At 36.5% G+C, this 19,467-nt stretch overlaps 3 protein-coding genes across 5 annotated transcripts; all 3 read left to right on the plus strand.

The window, feature by feature from the left end:
- The first annotated feature begins 1,678 nt into the window (after positions 1–1,678).
- siglec15l (sialic acid binding Ig-like lectin 15, like) lies at positions 1,679–3,772 on the plus strand. 2 transcript variants are annotated; one of them, XR_008963417.1, is made up of 6 exons: positions 1,679–1,756; positions 1,838–2,218; positions 2,303–2,649; positions 2,739–2,834; positions 3,226–3,261; positions 3,348–3,425. XR_008963417.1 is itself a non-coding variant. In XM_057340635.1 (6 exons), the coding sequence occupies exons 1-6, from the start codon at positions 1,708–1,710 to the stop codon at positions 3,404–3,406; spliced, it is 975 nt and encodes a 324-aa protein (XP_057196618.1). In that variant the 5' UTR covers positions 1,679–1,707; the 3' UTR covers positions 3,407–3,772. The 2 variants fall into 2 exon arrangements, 1 of the variants encoding a protein (XP_057196618.1); XM_057340635.1 differs by having other exon boundaries at positions 2,303–2,656; positions 3,348–3,772.
- Positions 3,773–4,005: 233 nt separating this feature from the next.
- Positions 4,006–8,539, plus strand: cmtm7 (CKLF-like MARVEL transmembrane domain containing 7). Of its 2 annotated transcripts, none has more exons than XM_057340247.1 (5): positions 4,006–4,261; positions 6,987–7,163; positions 7,330–7,428; positions 7,649–7,730; positions 7,960–8,539. In XM_057340247.1, the coding sequence occupies exons 1-5, from the start codon at positions 4,145–4,147 to the stop codon at positions 7,965–7,967; spliced, it is 483 nt and encodes a 160-aa protein (XP_057196230.1). In that variant the 5' UTR covers positions 4,006–4,144; the 3' UTR covers positions 7,968–8,539. The 2 variants fall into 2 exon arrangements, with proteins under 2 accessions (XP_057196230.1, XP_057196229.1); XM_057340246.1 differs by having other exon boundaries at positions 7,884–8,530.
- A 1,739-nt stretch (positions 8,540–10,278) lies between these two features.
- On the plus strand, positions 10,279–19,207 carry cmtm6 (CKLF-like MARVEL transmembrane domain containing 6). The gene is made up of 5 exons (XM_057340245.1): positions 10,279–10,431; positions 10,696–10,837; positions 17,210–17,386; positions 17,642–17,740; positions 17,857–19,207. The coding sequence occupies exons 2-5, from the start codon at positions 10,712–10,714 to the stop codon at positions 18,013–18,015; spliced, it is 561 nt and encodes a 186-aa protein (XP_057196228.1). The 5' UTR covers positions 10,279–10,431; positions 10,696–10,711; the 3' UTR covers positions 18,016–19,207.
- The last annotated feature ends 260 nt before the right edge of the window (positions 19,208–19,467 follow it).

Raw genomic sequence — 19,467 nt, forward strand, 5'->3', positions numbered from 1 at the left:
TATCTGTCTCCATTCTTTTTTGAAACCATGCATTTTTAAGGTAATATTTTTATTTAATCAGCATTTCTAAATGTATTGAGACCATTCCAGTCCAGTGTTTGTTGAATTTCAACAAAATCAAACCTCAGGAGTGACAAAGTCATCCGCAATGTGAAAGACTGACAGAATGACAACATGATCACACAAAAAATTTAATTTTACCTAAACACCTATAAATAGTAAATTCAGAAAAATTGAAAATAGTTTTGCAATTGTCTGGATATTTGTGCCAGAAAAAATGACATGCTTTTCATGTTGACTGTTTTTTTACTTGTTTTTACTGTGTTTCTAAAATACATGAAAATTCTGAAATAAATTCCTTAATGTTATTTTTACACTGTACAAGAATCGGAGGTAAGAGGCATATACGAGGTGTAAGAATGATGATTTCGACAAAGTGAATGATGATTTCCATGAAGGTTTCACAGCTGCTTTCCTGTAGTTTTCACAGCTGCTTTTCTTATAGTTTTGCCAGAGGTATTTAAAGGACCTTCTCATTTTATTTTGATAGATCTGGATAGAAACATACAATTGTTTCTTGTTTTATTTCATTTTATTATTCTATTTCATTTATCTCATTTATTACTGTAATACAGTTCAAAGTAGGGAAGGAAGGAGGCGGGAACCGGCGAACATTCAATAACTTTAATCAAAAATAAACAATAACACAGAAGTAAAAGGGCCGACAGCCACCTCACGGTAGACTGCCGGCCACACAAACATAAATACAAACTTAACATGTCCGGGCCCGGTCCTCTCTCGTCGTGCCTTCCTGTCGCTCCTCCTCTTATGCTTCCGGAGCTCCTCCGTGAGAGATGCGAGACCGGTGTAAACGCACAGCTGACACTCATTATCACTCGCGCCACCGGCCTCGCTTCCTCCTCCCATGCCTCTCGTCCCGCCTCCCTCGTCACGATTACATTATTCATTGATCATATATTCATTTATCATATGTATTAATTCATTTATTTTATTATTCACTTTTATTCGTATTATTTGTTACATTTCGTCCTTACTTTCAAAATTGTTTAACCTCGTTGGGAGTTGTATTGTCTCTTATGCTGATATGAGTATCCAATGGTCTCCATCTCAAGGTTCATAATAACATCAGGAGACAATGTTTTGATACTGTAATCTTGCATGGTTAACAACACCTATTGAATCTGTTTCTAGTCAGATGAAGTTTGACAGAGACTGAGATTATTCAATAAATCATTTTCAGTTTATTTAACATCACTTCGTCTCCTGCCTGCTGTTCTTCCCTTCAGCTCTGTATCTCCCTGGTGGTTGGGTTAAAGTATTGACTCACAACGGCATGGATATTTCCGGATTTAATAAGTTCCTGATGGGGAGAGATCTAGTGAAACTGGACTCAAATTTTAGATCTATAAGATCTGCAAGCCATATCCCATAGTTGGATCTATCAATTTACACTTTACAACTGGTAAGAGAATTCTCCTCATGTAAGAAATCCAGCTCGAAAAAGCTAGTAAAGAACATTAGGAACAGCCAAAACTTCCTGCACTCACCAGTTCACTAAACTCAGTTTCAGAAACACAAATGCATGCAGCCATTTCCCAGTTTTAGTCATTTTTACCCTCCATCTGAGTCAACATACTTTCATTATAGAGTTCCTGTCTGTCTGGTCCTGTAACATTTTATCTGAAGATGCAAGAATTTCTGCTCGGCTTGCTTTCTTTCCTGTGTACTCTCAGATGTAATTCTTCACTTTAAAAAAGCAAGAATGAGACAAGGTAAAACGTAACTTATAATAAGAATGATCTGTTTTCATCTGCAGGTTTAACAAGCGTAGACTGGGCTGTAGTTGTGCAACCTGAGGTCCGAGGCTCTATGGGTAAAAATGTGATTCTCCCATGTGTCTTCAAACACCCACGACAAAATACTTACGCCAGCAAGATCACTGTTAAGTGGATACAGAACCGTGTTGCAAAGCCTATATTTCTCTGCAGTCTGCGCAACCAGACAGATAGGCAGGATCTTACTTGCTCTGATCCAAGATCACCGAAGCGATTTTGGCTCCACGGTAACCCCAGAAGAGGAGACCTTTCATTGGGTATTAATGACTCGCAGTTTACTGATATCAGTCGGTATATCTGCAGGGTGGAATTGGACTATGAGAGTTACCAGAGCAGGACCAGCACACTGCTTAATATCACAGGTGAGAGAGGAGGCTGAGTCTTACACAATCCATAAAACCACGTGTTGTTTCACTTAATACATGATTTGTGATTTTCCACTGTAGCTCCAGCAGAGATCCTCAATCTAACTCTGGATTTACAGGCTCAAGCTCAGGGTGGGATGCTGAAATGCATTGCCCAGGGGAATCCAATACCATCAGTGAAATGGATGTCTTTAGCTAAATCGCAGGAAACTGTTCCAATATCCAAAACTGAGAATAGCGACTACACAGTCATCAGCTCAATCCCATTCTCTGGGCAGGATGTGTTCACCTGCCAGGCTGTGAACTCACTTGGCCAGGCTGAGCGAACATTTCCACCGAAGCCTCTGAATGATTCTGGTCTTCTGGTGTGGATTAGTGCTCTGGGATGTTTGCTGTTTCTTGGGATGCTTGTTGTTGTTGGTGTTGTGGTAAAAAGTAGATAGAAACAAAACATACTTAAAGTATTAAAAATACATTTGTTTGCATTATATAGATATTTTTATGTTTTATTTTATAGAGGGAAGAAATGCCCAGAGTCACCTTACTTTGCAGACGGGGAAAATCTGTATAGATCAGCCTAATGACACACCAATCTATGCCAATGTCAGCTATGGTAAGTATAATGAATTTATGTTGCATATGCAATGTGTTGTTATTGTGTACATCTCGGCATCTATGTCATCTTATAGAGAGGATGTAATTATTTATATAGGCCTTTAAGAAAAAATATAAATATTATTAAAAAATAGTATTGCTTTATTTATGAATTATTAATTATTATAACAAATTAATTGATTTTAACATTTAATTTTCATACTTTAAAAAAAGGCCTTAATATTTATATGTTTGGTGTAACCTTTTCTTTTTTATGCCTAAAATAGTGTGAAAAAATATTATAGGCTACCACTCACATTTTCACATTGTAATAGTATTATTGCTAGCCTGTGGATCTTATGAAGCAGTTTTTTTCTACAGTGGTTTAATCCTAACATTTTTTTTTTAAGGTGAAAGACATTTACCACTAGAAACACCGGTCAGAGGTGAGGTATAGCTTGTGTCATATAATAACAGTATTTTGAAATGGCTAATTTGTTAATGTAACCTTTGTATGTGTATATTTTTACAGGTTTGAATGACCCAGTTTATGGTCACAGTAAGGAGTCAACCTACATCGAAAGGAGATGAATTGATGTTGAAAGACGTGTTATCTTTAACTGACATCATTCTCTCTCTATTAATTACTAATAAAATCTGTCTTACTGATTGCTGATATTAATGTCTGTATAAATTCATTAGCCTACATGTTATGGTGTAAATTTAGTTTCCACCTTTAACAGCTCATTTGCTTATGGCAGAACTTGTTCATCCACTTACAGTGCTTTAAAAAAATCTTAAAAGATGCCTGACGGCTTTTTAAAATAATTATTTTCAAGTTTTTACAATTCACTTATTTTCAACTAACTAGGCGCCTGCAGATGTATATTTTCACGTGATCTCTGTTATTTTTTCTCACCGCTGGTCAGAATAGACCAATCACAGTCGTTTATTATTGTACGTAAGATGTTTTAATAAAAATGATTAAATAAAGTTTTCTCCGTCGTGTTTTATTTTTTGAATATTAGGATAAAAGTACGTGTAATTAAAGTAATTAAAAGGCCTGAAGTATCGATGTATGCATGTTGTCAGTTAGACATAAAACGTTTATAGATTTCAATGCAGTTACTTGGTTAAATGAGGAGTCAGTCGGTTATCTGAGCCTCCATACGCCCCCTTGTGGGCAAATATAAGGATCCGCAGAAATCTGTATCATAGCATTGGTCACACCCAGTTGTAGTTCACAGTCTAAACCAGTCATCCCAGTTAGCAGCTTTATAATATTGTATTTTATATGTACACTTACGTTAGATTTATTAGCATATCAGAATGTCTCACACTGTAGTTACTACAACGACGACAACAACAACATCGACATCGGATGGAGGATTTTGCAACATCGGTTATGCGCGTTCGCTTCAAGGATTGCTGAAAATCGGCCAAGTGGTAAGAAACAGTTATATTTCTGTAACGTCGTTTATTTAATGTTGTACAATCAGATTGATGCTCACCATTTTAGGAAGACCGTTTAACTAGATTATGCAGTCCGATTGTTTTACGGAACTGATAGCATAGCATAGCATTCATTTAAATTATATCGATTAACGGAACTTTCCACTTTCCGCTATTATTAAATTTAACGTAAGTTACTTACGTAAGAACAGAACGTGTTCTCCGAAGTATACTTTAAGTTTATCAAGGATGTTGGTTAAGTTATCTCCGTTTCATCAAGTTAAATAAACTCTTCAAGTTAAATCAAATAAAAATGCATATTATTTGCACAAAAATGACAGATTGCACAGGTCAATTTTATGGCCATATTTTTGGACATGGGGTCATGGTAATATATTTTTTACAGGTTCTGTGGATACCCAAGTACTATGGTACATGTATTACCATTTAATACAGTGACTGTACCATAAAAGGGTCTTTATTAGGGCCCGAGTGCCCGAGTTGCACCGCAGTGCAGAGCCCTATTGTTTCTGTGTTCTTCTCCCTCTTTGATCACTAATTTGAAGGCCAAAACATGCTCAAAAACTCACAATAACTTGCACACGCATCAGACGTGGCGAAAATTTACGTCTGATAGGGGTTTCAAAATTAAGCGTGGCAAAATGGCTCGCTAGCGCCACCTAGAACTGCCCAGGCCACTACGCAAAACGTACATGCACCAAATTTGGTGGGCTCATAGAACACCCTGAATCATTAGGAAAAGTCTCTTGGAGCATATCTCTAAACCCAACAGGAAGTCCGTGATTTTTGAATTCCTGTGCAATTTTGTAATTTGTTTCAATTTCCAGTCGTACTTTAACGAACTCCTCCTAGAGTTTTAATCGATCAACATCATCTTAATGTCATTCTCATCTTAAGGCCTTTGCGAAGCTAAATTGCGGAGATCTTGACTTTTCATGGGGTAACGTGACCCTGGCGGCCTGCCAAAGTTTGGCGTTTGGCCATGAACAGGAAGTTGTTGTAACTCAGGCCTACAATGTCCAACAGGCCCCAGACTTCACCCAGACTTCACACATTTGATAAAAGTCCTGGCCTGAAGAAATCTACATGGTAATATTAAGATACAGTTATAGCGCCACCTGCAGGAAACAGGAAGTGACATGTTTTAAACTGATTAACTCCTCATAGAGATTTGAACAGATCAGCATCATATTTGAAGAGTACAGCCAGTATGATCTTCAGACAGTTGTGAAGATACATTGCAAGAACCTAACTTTTCATTGAGGGGCGTGTTCCTGGAGGCCTGACAAAGTTTGATGTTACCATGAAACAGGAAGCCATAGTAACTCAGGCACACAATGTCTGACCGGCCTCACACTTCACATGTTTGATAATAGTCATGGCCTGAAAACATATCCATGACAGTGTTCAATTATAGCAATAACGCCACCAGCTGGCAAAAGGGAATGTGACACATTTAAATAAATAACAAATCATACTATAATTCGCCTGCATTAATTTTATCGCCTACGATTACACATATCCATGTCAGTGTTCACTTATAGCAATAGCACCACCAGCTGGCAAAAGGGAATGTGACACATTTAAAGAAATAAAAGGAAATCTGGTACATGTAAATAAATTAAAGTCTTTCTATAATATAACTTCCTAGACCTTTGTGACGATACATTGCAAGTTCCTGACTTTTCATTGAGGGGCGTGTCCGTGGTGGAGTGACAAAGTTTGATGTTTCGCCATGAAACAGGAAGATATAGTAACTCAGTCACACAATGTCTGATCGGCCTCACACTTCACATGTTTGATAACATAATAATATTTCTATATTATTGTATATTATTTTTTTAATCATCTGTGTTCTGTCCTGTTGCTGTCTTTCTGTTGCACTGTGGAGCTTCTGTCACTATAACAAATTCCTTGTATGTGGAAACATACTTGGCCAATAAAGCTCATTCTATTCTATTCTATAAGAGTCCTGGCCTGAACACATGTCCATGTCAGTGTTCACTCATAGCGATAGCGCCACCAGCTGGCAAAAGGGAATGTGACGCATTTAAATAAATAACAAACCCTACTATAATTCGCCTGCATTAATTTTATCGCCTACCATTCGCTGTTTTCCTTATGCAATCGGGTTGCGGTGGCACTTTCCGCGAGGGCCCGATCATCGCTGCTCGCAGCTTTAATTCACAGTTGGGATTTTAGGGTGTGAGTGTGTGTTAAAAGTGGGGGCGGGTGGCGATGATCATTTGTTAACACAGACCACAGATGCTCACGAACAGCTGAATGCTAAAAAAGTAGCAGTGATGAAAGACATTCACACTAAAACGTGTTGCCTCAGTAAAAACCCTGAATAATTTATATTCCCGGTTTACTTATATATATAATACTTAATTAGTATGTTATACTTATAACGTAGTATGTTATATCTAGTAGTATACTTTAGTTTTGACCTATTGCCACATCTGTCATTTCTGTGATAACATTTATTTCTGTGAGCCTATATCACATCTGTATTTTCTGAAGAGAACATGAATGATTTACTGTACATTCACATTCATGCATTTGGGACACGTTTCTATCAAAAATAGTTTACAGTGCATTACAGTATGTGACCAATTGAGCTACAGGAACACTTTAGTAGATAGATTTGAACTATGATTCTTTGGTTCCTTTTCTTATGTATTTTCGTTTTGAGCAGGTGACCCTCTTGATTGCTTTCCTATGTGTGCACTGTGAGTCACGGTGGACCGATTTCTCCGCGTTACGGTACTTCGAGGTAGTCACCGTATGGTTCCTTATTGTCTTCCTCTTTTTCTTCCTGATGTATCTGATGAGACTTCAAAGCAAAATTCCTTGCATCAACTGGACATTGACAGTAAGTCAGCACATACCATTTTTCCATTTTCACAATGACCAACATGTTTCATTTCACACACTTATTAGCTTACTCGAGGTCATGTGGCAGAGCAAGCAGCATGTTTTGTGGTCTCAGAAAGTCTGTGAATGATTTCATTGACATACACTTTCTCTTACTCTTACAGGAGTTTTTACATTATGCCGTAGGAGGTATCCTGGTCTTCATCGCTTCTATCGTTGCAGCTGTGAAAAGTTATGGGATCCCAGGTTTAGTCGCTGGATCTGTGAGTTGATTCTTTGTGTTTGCTAAAGTGCAAAAGCCTGCCTCTGTGGTAGATAAGAAAACAGGAAGGGCGTCTCTGTAATGTTACAACATGCACTGGAGGAGTTGCTTGTACACGATTTCTTAAAGGTGTTTTGGTGCATTGCACGACATTTTTGGCTTTCAATAATATTTAATCGTAGATGATACTAATGCATTGGTTTATACACATTACTTTACAGGTGTTTGGCTTTATGACTACATTTCTTATTGCCATCAGCATATGGACCTCTTATAAGGTTACATGTGGCTCTCAACCAACTGGTGAGTCTGACCCATGGTGTACCACCATACAATTTGTGACATAGAAACTGTATAGAAGAAAGAAATTACATCTACTTTAATGGAAAGAGATATTTGAATAAGCAACAAACTGGAAACTTTTACAGAATTTAATATATTAATGCTCTCTTGAAGGTGCAGCAGTTTAACATGAAGAATGAAACGGTCTTATAACCTGAAAGTATCAAGGAAGATTCTCGATTTGTTTTAGATTGTTGATGGGCGCTTTAAAGATCTGAAAAGGGGCATTTTGACACCCGTTGAAGATGCTGTATCCTGAACACAAGATGTGTATTCTGCGGCTGGGATCAAAGTCTGAATTTAGACGCTGTAAGACTCTGTTACCTAAAGAGTGGAATGTGGTCCATTATCCTTAATGCCTAAAGCCAAAAGAGGCCATTTATCCACAAGATTGTTTACATTATTTATTTGATACTATATCATGTGTTGTAGAATTGATATAGTGCTTGCAATCAAAGTATTATATGACTGAAGTTTGTAAGTGTTTAAAGAGTTTGCAGATTGATGGCGGCTTATTATAATTAAAAATTTTAAAAGTTGAAGTGTTTTTGCTTTTCACAGTATTTATATATGATATTGTAATAGACAACAACAGTACTGTAAAGTTTGAAAATCTGGCTTTCCGAGTGCAAGTCACTTGTTTTGTACACTCACTGTGCTTTAAAAAGTCTTAGTCCTAAATGTTGTGTCGCATCCTCTTTCTCCAATTTAAAACAAGCATGCGTAAAGTTACTTTTACGTAGCATGATGTGATGTATTAGGCATGATACCATTATACATAAAAGGGATATAATGTGTACACTGAGAGTGACGGGGAAGTGGGTGGTGCCACAGGAAAGCACTTTAACCCCTTCCAAAGGAAATGCCTTGTGGAACAAAAATGCGGAAAAAGGGGGAATGCATATTCAATATATAGTTTTAGCTTAGGCAGTGAAATTGTGGCATATGCTAGTTTTGTCCTTTTTTCATAACTGCACTAAAACTAGGAAAAAAGATGCTGTAGGGAGAAATGAATTCCTAGTAAAGAATGATGCCAAATAAGGACCCCATGGAAAGAGAAGGATGGTATTCACTGCTGGAAATATGACTCATGGGTATCATAACTCCGCCTTCAGAGTCTGTTTAGCTCTGGCTAAACTTTCAGTAATAGCACTTTAACAGAGCGGTTTGGGTGGGGCAATAGATATTCACATACGTGTCTTGTTCAAATGATAACTAAAAGAACATGATCGAGTGGATGAGTAGATTACAAGTCAGTTATTACTGTATGAGGTGGGGAAGAATTTCATAAGCAGACACAACCCACAAAGCTTTGCAGCAGACGTCACAAAAAACGGCTTCACAAAATATTGAAATAGGGCACAAGGGGGCAACAAAGATTCAGAAATTCTCATAGACGCAATGCTACCGCCCAGTGACATTTACAATACAAAGGTTTTGATATAAATATAATGTAAATATGCTTGGGCTTCATAAATTAAATGTACTGTATAAGATCTTTTGTTGGATACAAACGGTCATTTTTACTCCACTGGAGATGCTTCAGTTAACATCCCAGCAATCCAAATACAGGCAGAGTTAAAACTTAAGGAAAAAGCCACAGAGTAAGATTTTAGAATTGCAAATGAAACTGAATGAGAATTTACTGTAAAGACATGGTGTCAAGTGAATCAGATGTTCAGTGAATCAGATAAGCTGTAGAATGAAATTTAACAGGAAATGGGTAACCGATAATCGGCAAATGTGTTTATGTAAACTTTAAGAGGAACTATTTTTTTCCAAAGAGGGAATTGATACATTGACTTTTTGTCTATAGAAGAAAAACCTAATGGACCTAATTTATTGTTATAATTTGAATCTTATAGCCTTTACCAGAATCTGTGATTGACAGCATTTATTCAACATTTACTTTCAATACTTCAATGTAAGAAGCAAAGATCATCTGCACCATTCAAGTAATACAGGTTTGGAATTATATGAATTTAGAGTGATGAGTAATTGTCATTAAATAATTAAAAGTAACGATGAGTAAGGTTGTAGGGTACAGTGTATTAATGATATGTTTTGGATTATGTGTATAAAGCAGGACGATTTTTTACTGGCATGTACTGACTCAAAACAGTAATTCCAGGACTTATATAACACTTCCTTTTTTCACAGTACTAACATATTTGAGTTGTGAATGACAGAATGTCTGCATATTCATTGTTCCTGTTAAACTTCATGTCACAACCGGGCTGGGAAATGTCTCTGAATTGTAGCCACCTTCCAGCTAATATAATTCATATGACTTCCCAAGTATGTGTTAAACTTATTGCAAGAACAGAACTAACGTTACACAACTGGTCTAGACCACAACAAAGATGCATCTATCCATTCTTGTAATAAGTTGTTCAAGAACATGCATGCCAAATTGGAGTGTAGTGTACATCGATTGAGTGCATCGTAAGTCGCTTTCAATAAATGCGTCTGTCAAATTCAAGAAGGTAAATGTTGCAGAAGTTTGCATGCACAGAGCCTATCAGCCTAACTGGCAACAACCAGTCAAGTCCTTCCCCCAAAAACGACAACCTGTAAGTCCGGAAGTGAAGCAAAACTTCGCAACACAAAGAACGTGGGATAACAGAGCGCACACAAAACAGCCATCCGATATAGCGAGCAGGTATTTTATCTTTTAACACTTATCACATTATTATCTCTTACAATCTGTTGCATTTTGGTCTGCAGCATCTTTATCGGTCTTTATCTCAATGCCGTTGCTTAAATTAATCTTTACTTTCGTTTTCCTCAACGTGGCTAATTTAGCAGGCGCCGCGCTGACTTTGAGTTTCTTTTGCGTACACGTTTGTTTAATTCTACATGTTTTAATAGGCTCTCATTATTGCGATACCCTTCTGAACATTTACGTTTATTTGATTGCTTTCAGATTCATATAGAAAACCATGGCGACCGCCAACGACCTGGTGTACAACACGACTACGGTGCAAGCGCCCAAAAACAGAAAGTGGTTCATCGTTCCGACGGAAAATCTGAGCAAAATAAAATGCGGGATTAAAGTGGTTGAAGTGGTAAGTTTGTCTCAAACTGGTGAGCTTTTTAAATTAAGAGGTTACTGTCATCTTACTAAGTTGTTGGTCTGGTTTAATGACTTTTTAAAGACACACGTTAAGCGGAAACTGCAATAGTAAACAATAGATGTGCAGAAGGTCAGGGCAGGCGGCGCTGCGCAGATCAAAATAGCGCGAGAGCAAGTTGCCAGTACAGGGCAAAAGCACAGTTTAACTCTCGCGGTACTTGGGTATCGTGAGCTGTTCGGTGTGCGCAGCGCTGCATGAATTCGAACATACCCAGTGTTTCTGCCCAGTTTGCAGATTATTATGCAGCGTGGTGGGGAAAGTTTTGTTAAAGGGGTCATATGGAGGAAGTACGTGTTTTTGGTGAGTCGCTTTTCAGAGCGATGAGCTTTGTAAAAAATCAGCGCGTTTTAGAGAGGCGGGGCAAAGAGGAGATACAAACATGCACGGTATGTGGAAAATACAATGTTTTTTTAAACTTTAAGTGGTGTATACACATTGCGTTACATCTAAAACAAACAATAATATTCGTTTTAGCCCTGCAATATGACCCCTTTAAAAGAGGTATCCAAAAACTCTTTGAAATACTGTGCATTACTTTGTTTTTGAAATTGCACGTCTCACCAGAATGCTTTCAGAAGTGCTAATAAGGAATGTTGCTGAATTCTGTCTCACACATGCTTCGTAATGAACAAGTTAATTAACAAGTTAACAGGTGGGTGTCTGTGTTTTCTAGTTGTCTTGTCATGTACACAGTCATACACAGTATAGCATGTAGTAAAAACAAATCTGCAGCATAAATATAGAAAAGGAACAAAAACAGTAAGACATCTGAAATCTTCTATAAAATTACAAAATTAAATAATCAGATTCTGGACAATAATAAACGTATAGTGCTTTTTACTGTATTTGGTTAGTCATTTTTCTAAACAAGTTTGGCTCTTTTAACATTGTTTGGATGTTGCTCACGTGGCATTATGTTGGATTGTGTCCAAGACAAGTTTAAGTCTGAAATTCCCTTCAGTTCTTCTGTATCTTCCATGTCTGACAAATGGTAATTTGCTGATCGTCACATGCTGCAGATTTCTTGGCACAGGTACTGTCCTCTGTGAAAACAGTTATAAAAGGTCATTCTTGTTTTGTTAAAGTTGAATCTGGGAGGTTCATTTTTTTCCTGTTGCTGTAGTACACTAACCGTTGACATATTTCTGGGTTTTACTACAGTATTTATGGTACATAAAACATCTTTTAGTCTCATGATTTAATCAGCTAGTGATAACAGTAACACTGATCTCTAGTATTATTAGTGTCTTTGAACTCTAGATTTGAGTATTTGCCAAAAATTGTAGCCCCATTCTGCGGTATTAATAATAGTTTATTTCAAGTATTCATAGAATCTATAATTAGGTTAATAAAGGTCATTGTGTGCTTTTTTACTCTCACCAGTGGGTTCATGTGACAAAAATTCAAGTGTTAAAAATTACCGCCTGTCTTGACTCTTTATGCAATTACTGAGGCTTTTGTTACTTCCTAAGTATGCTGTGGCAAAAAAACTTTTCAAAAGGCTGAAATGACATCAGTCACTTACGAAATATAAGAATGCAAGAATTAGTCAACATAAGGAACAAACCTTTGTTTTCATTGAATTTAGCCAATAATTACCACACAGAGGTCAGCATGCAAATACTCTTTATCAGTAAACCCCCTATAGGTCGCTTTGTCTTATGCCTCCAGGAAGTTAGATTTCATCAAGTATTTCTCAAGTGCAGTCTGTGAAAGTGCCAGTGGAGTTTTTAGTCATGTACAATGTGTTTCCTTTGTGATGCACATCAAATGGTTACTTTAATAAAATCATGTTTCACTGAAAGAACAGAGGCAGACTCGCCATTTGATTACATAGAGTACAGTGTATACCACACTAGATGCAATAATTATTTCTACAGCTATAGAGCTGGTGTCTCTGAATGGCCTAGAAACAGACATGCTAGAAATTCCCATCATTTTCCATTTTGTTTTACCCAGGGACACCATGGTACTTCCCATGTGTAACCTCATCTAGATTACTGCAATCCTGATACGGGTACAATGCAATGAGTTTCATGTCCTTACCTGTTTCCAAACTTGTTGTACCAAAAGTCATTTTCAGTAAAGGTTAAGAAGTTGTGAGAAAATATGTATATCTCAGCAGCTTGCCTTGTAGCATCTAACCAGTCTTTTTGCACTTAGATACCATTCAACAATTTTTCAGATTTTTATAATATAAATATAAAGGTGTATATATATATATACATATACAGTATATATATATACATATATATACATATACAGTATATAAGGTAAAATGCATTGTGTTGTGCCTGTGCTTTGTAATGGCTGTTCTCCAGTTTATGATGTTGAAGCTTTTGTTTACCAGTTTATTGCCATTGATACCATTTTGATATTCTGTTTATTTGAGAACATTTCAAATGTTCTTTGAGTTTACAATATAGCTACTTTAAGGAGAGTCTTAGAAAGACTGTGGCCTGTTGAGCGACTGTAAAACTGTAAAAGTTATTTTTGCTTTGTTGGTTTTGCTGTAGAATCTCTTCGAATATACTGATCCATTTTCATAATATTTTCCACTTGCATGCTTCTGTCTTTTTCGAGTAGCATGTATGGCAGGTGTAAAAACCTGTCTCAACATTTGTTTACAGTGTTCAAACGTAAAGGGTAAATAAATAGAGTAACCTATTTTAATTAGACAAGTAAACATTCATGGGTTATGAATTTGTGGTTATAGCTTCTGTCATTTGGCTTTCTTAATGCCACGTAGTCCAAAAAGTCCTCGATACAAATGTTTGAGGTCTGTCTTCTCAAATACATGTATAAAACGAGCCTCTCGACTGTTTTTTGGTGCCAGTAATCACTGAACAGCTGCTTTGGTCTTTCCTGCCTTTTTATACAGGATTTTGAATAGGTTCTGTAGGGTAGTGATAAGGTTTTGGTGCTTAAGCTGTAATAACAATGACTTTTTGTGAAACAGCCTTATTCCTTCCTACAATTAATTTTTCTTGTCACATGAGTACCCCAGAGATTTCGTTATAACAAATCTAAACAATTTTTGTGCGCCTGCGGACTACAATAGTGTAGCGTGCTTATTTTTATGGCTGTATTTTTCTGTTTGTAAAAGTGCCGTTTTTATTGTGTGTGTGTTTTATGATAAGGAATTAATTTAACAGCAAGACTGGTACTTATTTGTAGATGTGGGCAACTAATAAATACTTTGTTTATGCATCAGAGCAATAACTGACACACCACAGATAGACTTCACTTGAGTGAGAAAGTGATCTCATAGCAGATGCGCAAGAATAGAAAGTATTTGTACAGTATCCGTTAGGGGTGTAACGGTTCAAATTACTCACGGTTCAGTTTGCGTCACAGTTTTAGGGTCACAGTTTCAGTTCGGTTCGATTTGTGCTATGTTCAGGGAAAAGGGACTACTGACAAATAAAAATAAGAACAAATAATCAAGCTACAAGTAACAGCACCAATAAAACAACAGAGCAAAGCAGAAAATGAAATAAGATACTGTATATATACCTTTTAAGGTAGAAATGGATTAAAGTAATCAAATAAAACATAACATTGCATATGTACAAATTAAATAAAGATGAATCATAATTGAAGTTACAGAAGCTATTGAGTCACAAGCAGTGAGTGATTTCCTTGACTTTTTACAGACAGCAGGAATATGCTGCTGTTGCTTTAAGAGGAATGAAACCGATCCAGTACACTGATACTGTACACATGCGTTGTTTTTCGTCCGTTTCGTCCGTTCACTTAAGACATAACCCACTATGTTTGTTAAGATACTTGATAAGCGGGGCATGTTGACCTACTTCATGTGAATCTGTCCGTTTAAGTGCTTCAAACGCAACTCAATATTTGCGCCATGTCTGAGACTTTCCTTATGCGCGCTTCGGATCTTCTCACAGCGCGCAAGCGAGTTTTCTTCTCATCTTGCACTTAAATGTTTAAATTGGCAAGGCTTGAATGACTTCAGTTTAAACAGCAACACGTGCTGTTCAGGTCTCACCTGCACTCGCACGCTCACAACACCCGGGTGATAAAAGCATAAACGACTGGTCATATTACAGCATATGTCAATCCTATTGAAATTTGTTATACGTTATTTGATTTGTTGTAGGTATTAAATGTGTATCCATCTACAAACATACATTAGCTGAACTTTGTCTGTCTGTTTAACGCATTATAATTTCTAACGAACCGTATTATAAAAGCGTCGTCAGATTTCAGATGACCTGCCGAACCGTTGGTGGAGAACCGTGCGGTTCAATTTTTTACCGAGAACCGTTACACTACTAGTATCCGTTTATGCTAGTTTCAGTTCGCTAAAGGGAAATATTACAGTCTTCTGATTCTGAAATTGCTAATTATATCAGTACTATATAATACTAACTAATTATTTGACCTTTGGACAAATAACAACCTGAACACAGAAAACAGTAAAAACTAACACAAACAGTGTGATGATTATTATGACCTTTTATGACTTCATGCTTGTATTATTAGTGTAACAAAAGAAAAAGAAATAAATATGATCATTGGGTGTATTTTTCATTTCATTTGAAAAGCTTATACTGTTGGGAATGCCCTAGGTCACACCCATTTTTCTTTCGGTTTCAAATCATGGTTGGGAAAACTTAGTTAACTTACAGTTTTGTAAGAATTTTTTTTGCACCGTTATGCTACAAAGAATTCAGTTCATTTAGTTAAAAGGACAGTTCACTCAAAAATAGAAATATTGTCATCATTTACTTACTTGCTTTGAGTTGTTCCTAATCTTTTTTATTTTTTTGTTCTGATGAACACAGAGAAAGATATTTGGAAGAATGTTTGAAACCAAACAGTTCTTGGCCCCCATTGACTACCATTGTGGGAAAAAATACAATAGCAGTCAAAAGTGGCCCAGAACCATTTGATTTCCTACATTCTTCAAAATATCTTCTTTTGTGTTCAACAGAACCAAGAAATTTACAGAATTTTTTCCTACTATGGTATAGTCAATGGTGGCAAAGAACTGTTTGGTTACAAGAAATTTAACAAATATCTTTGTCTGTGTTCATAAGAACAAAGAAATGTATACAGATTTGAAACAACTTGAGGATGAGTGAAAGACAGAATTTTCGTTTTTGGGTGAATTGTTTATTTAATTAAGTCAGTTAAAGTGATAGTTCACCAAAAATAAAAATTCTGTCATTTACTCACCATATCATGTCATTTTAAACCTCTATTACTTTTTTCTGCATAACACAAAATATATAAATATTTTGAAGAATATTGGCAACCGAACAATGGCGGTACTAGGGATGTAACGATTCACCATGAGCCAGTTGAAAATCGGTTATAATGAGCGACGATTCAAATCGGTTGAGGCTTGAACTGAATTGCAATACATTTTTTGGACAGCAGGGGCTATTTTCATTGCAAACCTAAACGTGGATGCTGATATTTCTTAAATGCAAAAAAATCCAAGAAAAGCACAGACAGTATTAGTTTGTTTATATTAAAGAGACTTTTTCTATTATTAATTTGTTATAAAATTGCAGTTTAGTTTTGTTATTTGAAATAAAACATTATTTTATCATACAAAGAAACGTGAAGCATTTAAGAAATAATGCAAGGGACGTTGTTCATTTCTAATTGGTTTCAACTCATTTTTTCAAAATAAATCGTGAGTAAATCGTGAATAAATCGCATCGTGAGATCAGAATCGTGAATCGCATCGCATCGTGAGCTGAGTGAATCGTTACATCCCTATGCGGTACTCATTGACTCGTTGGTTTTGTGTCCATACAATAGAAGTAAATGGGTACGGCCATTGTTCGGAAATCGAATTTTCATTTTTGGGTGAACTATCACTTTTAGGCAATCAGTGCTGTCCGCTAGCAAACTTTAGCGATTTTTTTTTTGATTGAATGTAACATATATAAAATGAAAAATTGTCATAAAAATCCTTATTAATGGCAAAAATTACTTACATTTGGGTCTGCTTGCTCGTGTGAGCAGCCATGTTGGAAATTTCTCTTAGCCCTTCGTTTGAAGTGAGGTCCCGAAAAATCTTCGTTTGAAGGTCTATCTGGCCTTTTCCCGTACCCCTACCCCTCCAATCAAAAGAGAATTGAGACACCCCTACCCATTCATGTGAACGCACCAAACGGAGGGGTAGGGGAAAGTGTAGGGGTAAGGGGTAGAATTGGGATTGGGCCTTAGTTTCTCTTGCATACAGGTATCAAAAACTTAATCTACAGACACTGCCACCTGCTGGTCATGTAATGAGTTGGGATTTAATTTGTGTCCCCTCAGCTTTTTTCTTGTGTGGCGTTTGTGGTGGAGGAGATCGTGTCCAACTGCACATCGTGTGGGCCGCTCTACTTCTTTGAATTTGTCAGCTGCACAGCCTTCCTCTTCACACTGTTGCTTCTCATCCTGCTGGCCACACCGCTGCACCAGAGAGTCGGAATTAACAGTTGGCCCACTCTGGTAAGAATATGTCTGCTGTAGCTCAACTGGTAGAGCATTGCAATATAAGCGTAAAGCATAGGGGTTTGATTCCGAGAGAACACACAAACTTGAATGCATTGTGATTTTGGGTGAAAACAAGTGCCAAATGCATCAACATAAATAAAAAGATGTAAAATGATTACACTTTACATACTTTATTGTTGTAGTTATTGTGATATTATTATATACATAAATACATAATGTTCAACTAACATTCTTATAAATTTCCTTTAGGATTTTTCATACACGATAGGTATGGCAGTCCTATTCTTCCTTGCCAGTATTGTGTTCGCAGCAGACAATGGTGGGACATCCATGGAACAAACTGCAGTGGTATGGCGCTCCATTATGTTTTAACATATTTGGATAAAATAGAGATTTTAACTGTAATTTTCCATTGTTAATCAACTGTCCATTGTTAATAATCAACTGTCTCTTCTGTATTGCAGATATTCGGCTTCCTGGCCACAATAGTGTTCTTCATTGACTTTGGATTGTTTTTTAAAGAGAAAGGTATTCCATGCAAAAAGAGGACCAGTCAACCTACTGACAACACTGCTGGGCCATTGCCAGAGCGTGAGAAACTTAATACTAATGGAACTGACTAAAAAGTCCTAGGAGTATTTTTTACCAACATTTGATCTGCAGACTGCTGTTATATTAGAGTCTTTTTTTTAAATACTGATTTTAGCCATAGGCTATTATTTTTTCAATATTTCCATTCATATCACTATGTTATCTTGTGTTTTTTTACTCCGCAATATATGTCATTGCATTTGAAGTAGTGGACATTTCGTATAGTTTCTTAATGGCACAATGACAATTTTTCATGTTTGTACATTTATAGTAGTACAGAAATGAAATTATCCTTTCCCACCATCTTGCTTATGACTTAACAAAGATGCATTATATTTCTTACAGAAGTGCTCATTCGTGATTTATTTATTATGTATTCATTCCCCATATATAATATATATTTTCTAAGAAAAATCAGGATTTGATCACTACCTTTTCACAAAAATATGAATAATCTGTGGATAAATTGCTGAAATCATAAAAACAGCAGTTTGTATATATTGAAAATTATTTTTTGTGGGACAGGTAAATACTGCACTGTATACACATCATGAAATATGTCTTACTGTAAAGAGGTTGGCAAGGTGTTGTAAAGGAATAAAATAGGATGACGCTATTAAGGCCCTATGATTATAACATTCGCTGTGCAAGGGATGTCAGGGGTGTACAGTCAGTTTTTTTAAATGAAAATGTTTTTTGTATTGCGTGGAACTAAAATTGTTGTATATTTCTCCTTATCTGATTCCATGTGATCCGAGAAGATGATTTTGATCTCTGAGCTGTACTTTGGAATGGAATAATACCTTTTCCAAACAGATGTTTGTGTGTATATGTGCGTAGGGCCAACTGTGTTAAAAAAATTCCCACAGAAAAGAACGGACTGCAAGTTTTGGGTGACACTAATTTGCCTTACGTTTTTATCGTCCTGTGATGAATGGAACGTTGCGTTTTTTCCTGTGTTAAATATGAATTGTGCATATGTACAGTAAATTCCAGATTAAATGCTGACCTGCTTTTTTATTCAACCTGACTAAACCAAATCAGTGACATGTTAGATGGAAGGTTTGATCATGTTATGGATTTTAATTTCTCCAAATGTAAAGAGGAGTGGGTATGTGTATACCAGCATTGTTTAAGGGTCACATGGAACACATTACCAGCACTGTTTTTGTGAACATCTCTTCGTATCAGTTAAGCAATAAACAGTTTTCAGAGTTCCAAGTATCAGACTCTTGTTTCATGTATTGTTTGTTCTGGAATATGATCATTGATAGGGCTTCAAACCGTTGAAGTTTTGTTTGCTATGTAAACAACACTGTGTCGTTGACTATGGAGTCGCGCTTTTCCTTGTCTTTAAAAGTATGGGAATAGTGAGATTCTTAGACATCCAAAGTAGGCTCAGTTCCACCTTCAAAGAAAACACAAATACAGTCGTATCAGCTGTATTTTTCAATATTATTGTTTCCAAAATAAACATTTTGGGG

The sequence above is a fragment of the Triplophysa rosa genome, linkage group LG8 (assembly GCF_024868665.1).
Source record: "Triplophysa rosa linkage group LG8, Trosa_1v2, whole genome shotgun sequence".
In the NCBI taxonomy this organism is placed as follows: Eukaryota; Metazoa; Chordata; class Actinopteri; order Cypriniformes; family Nemacheilidae; genus Triplophysa; species Triplophysa rosa.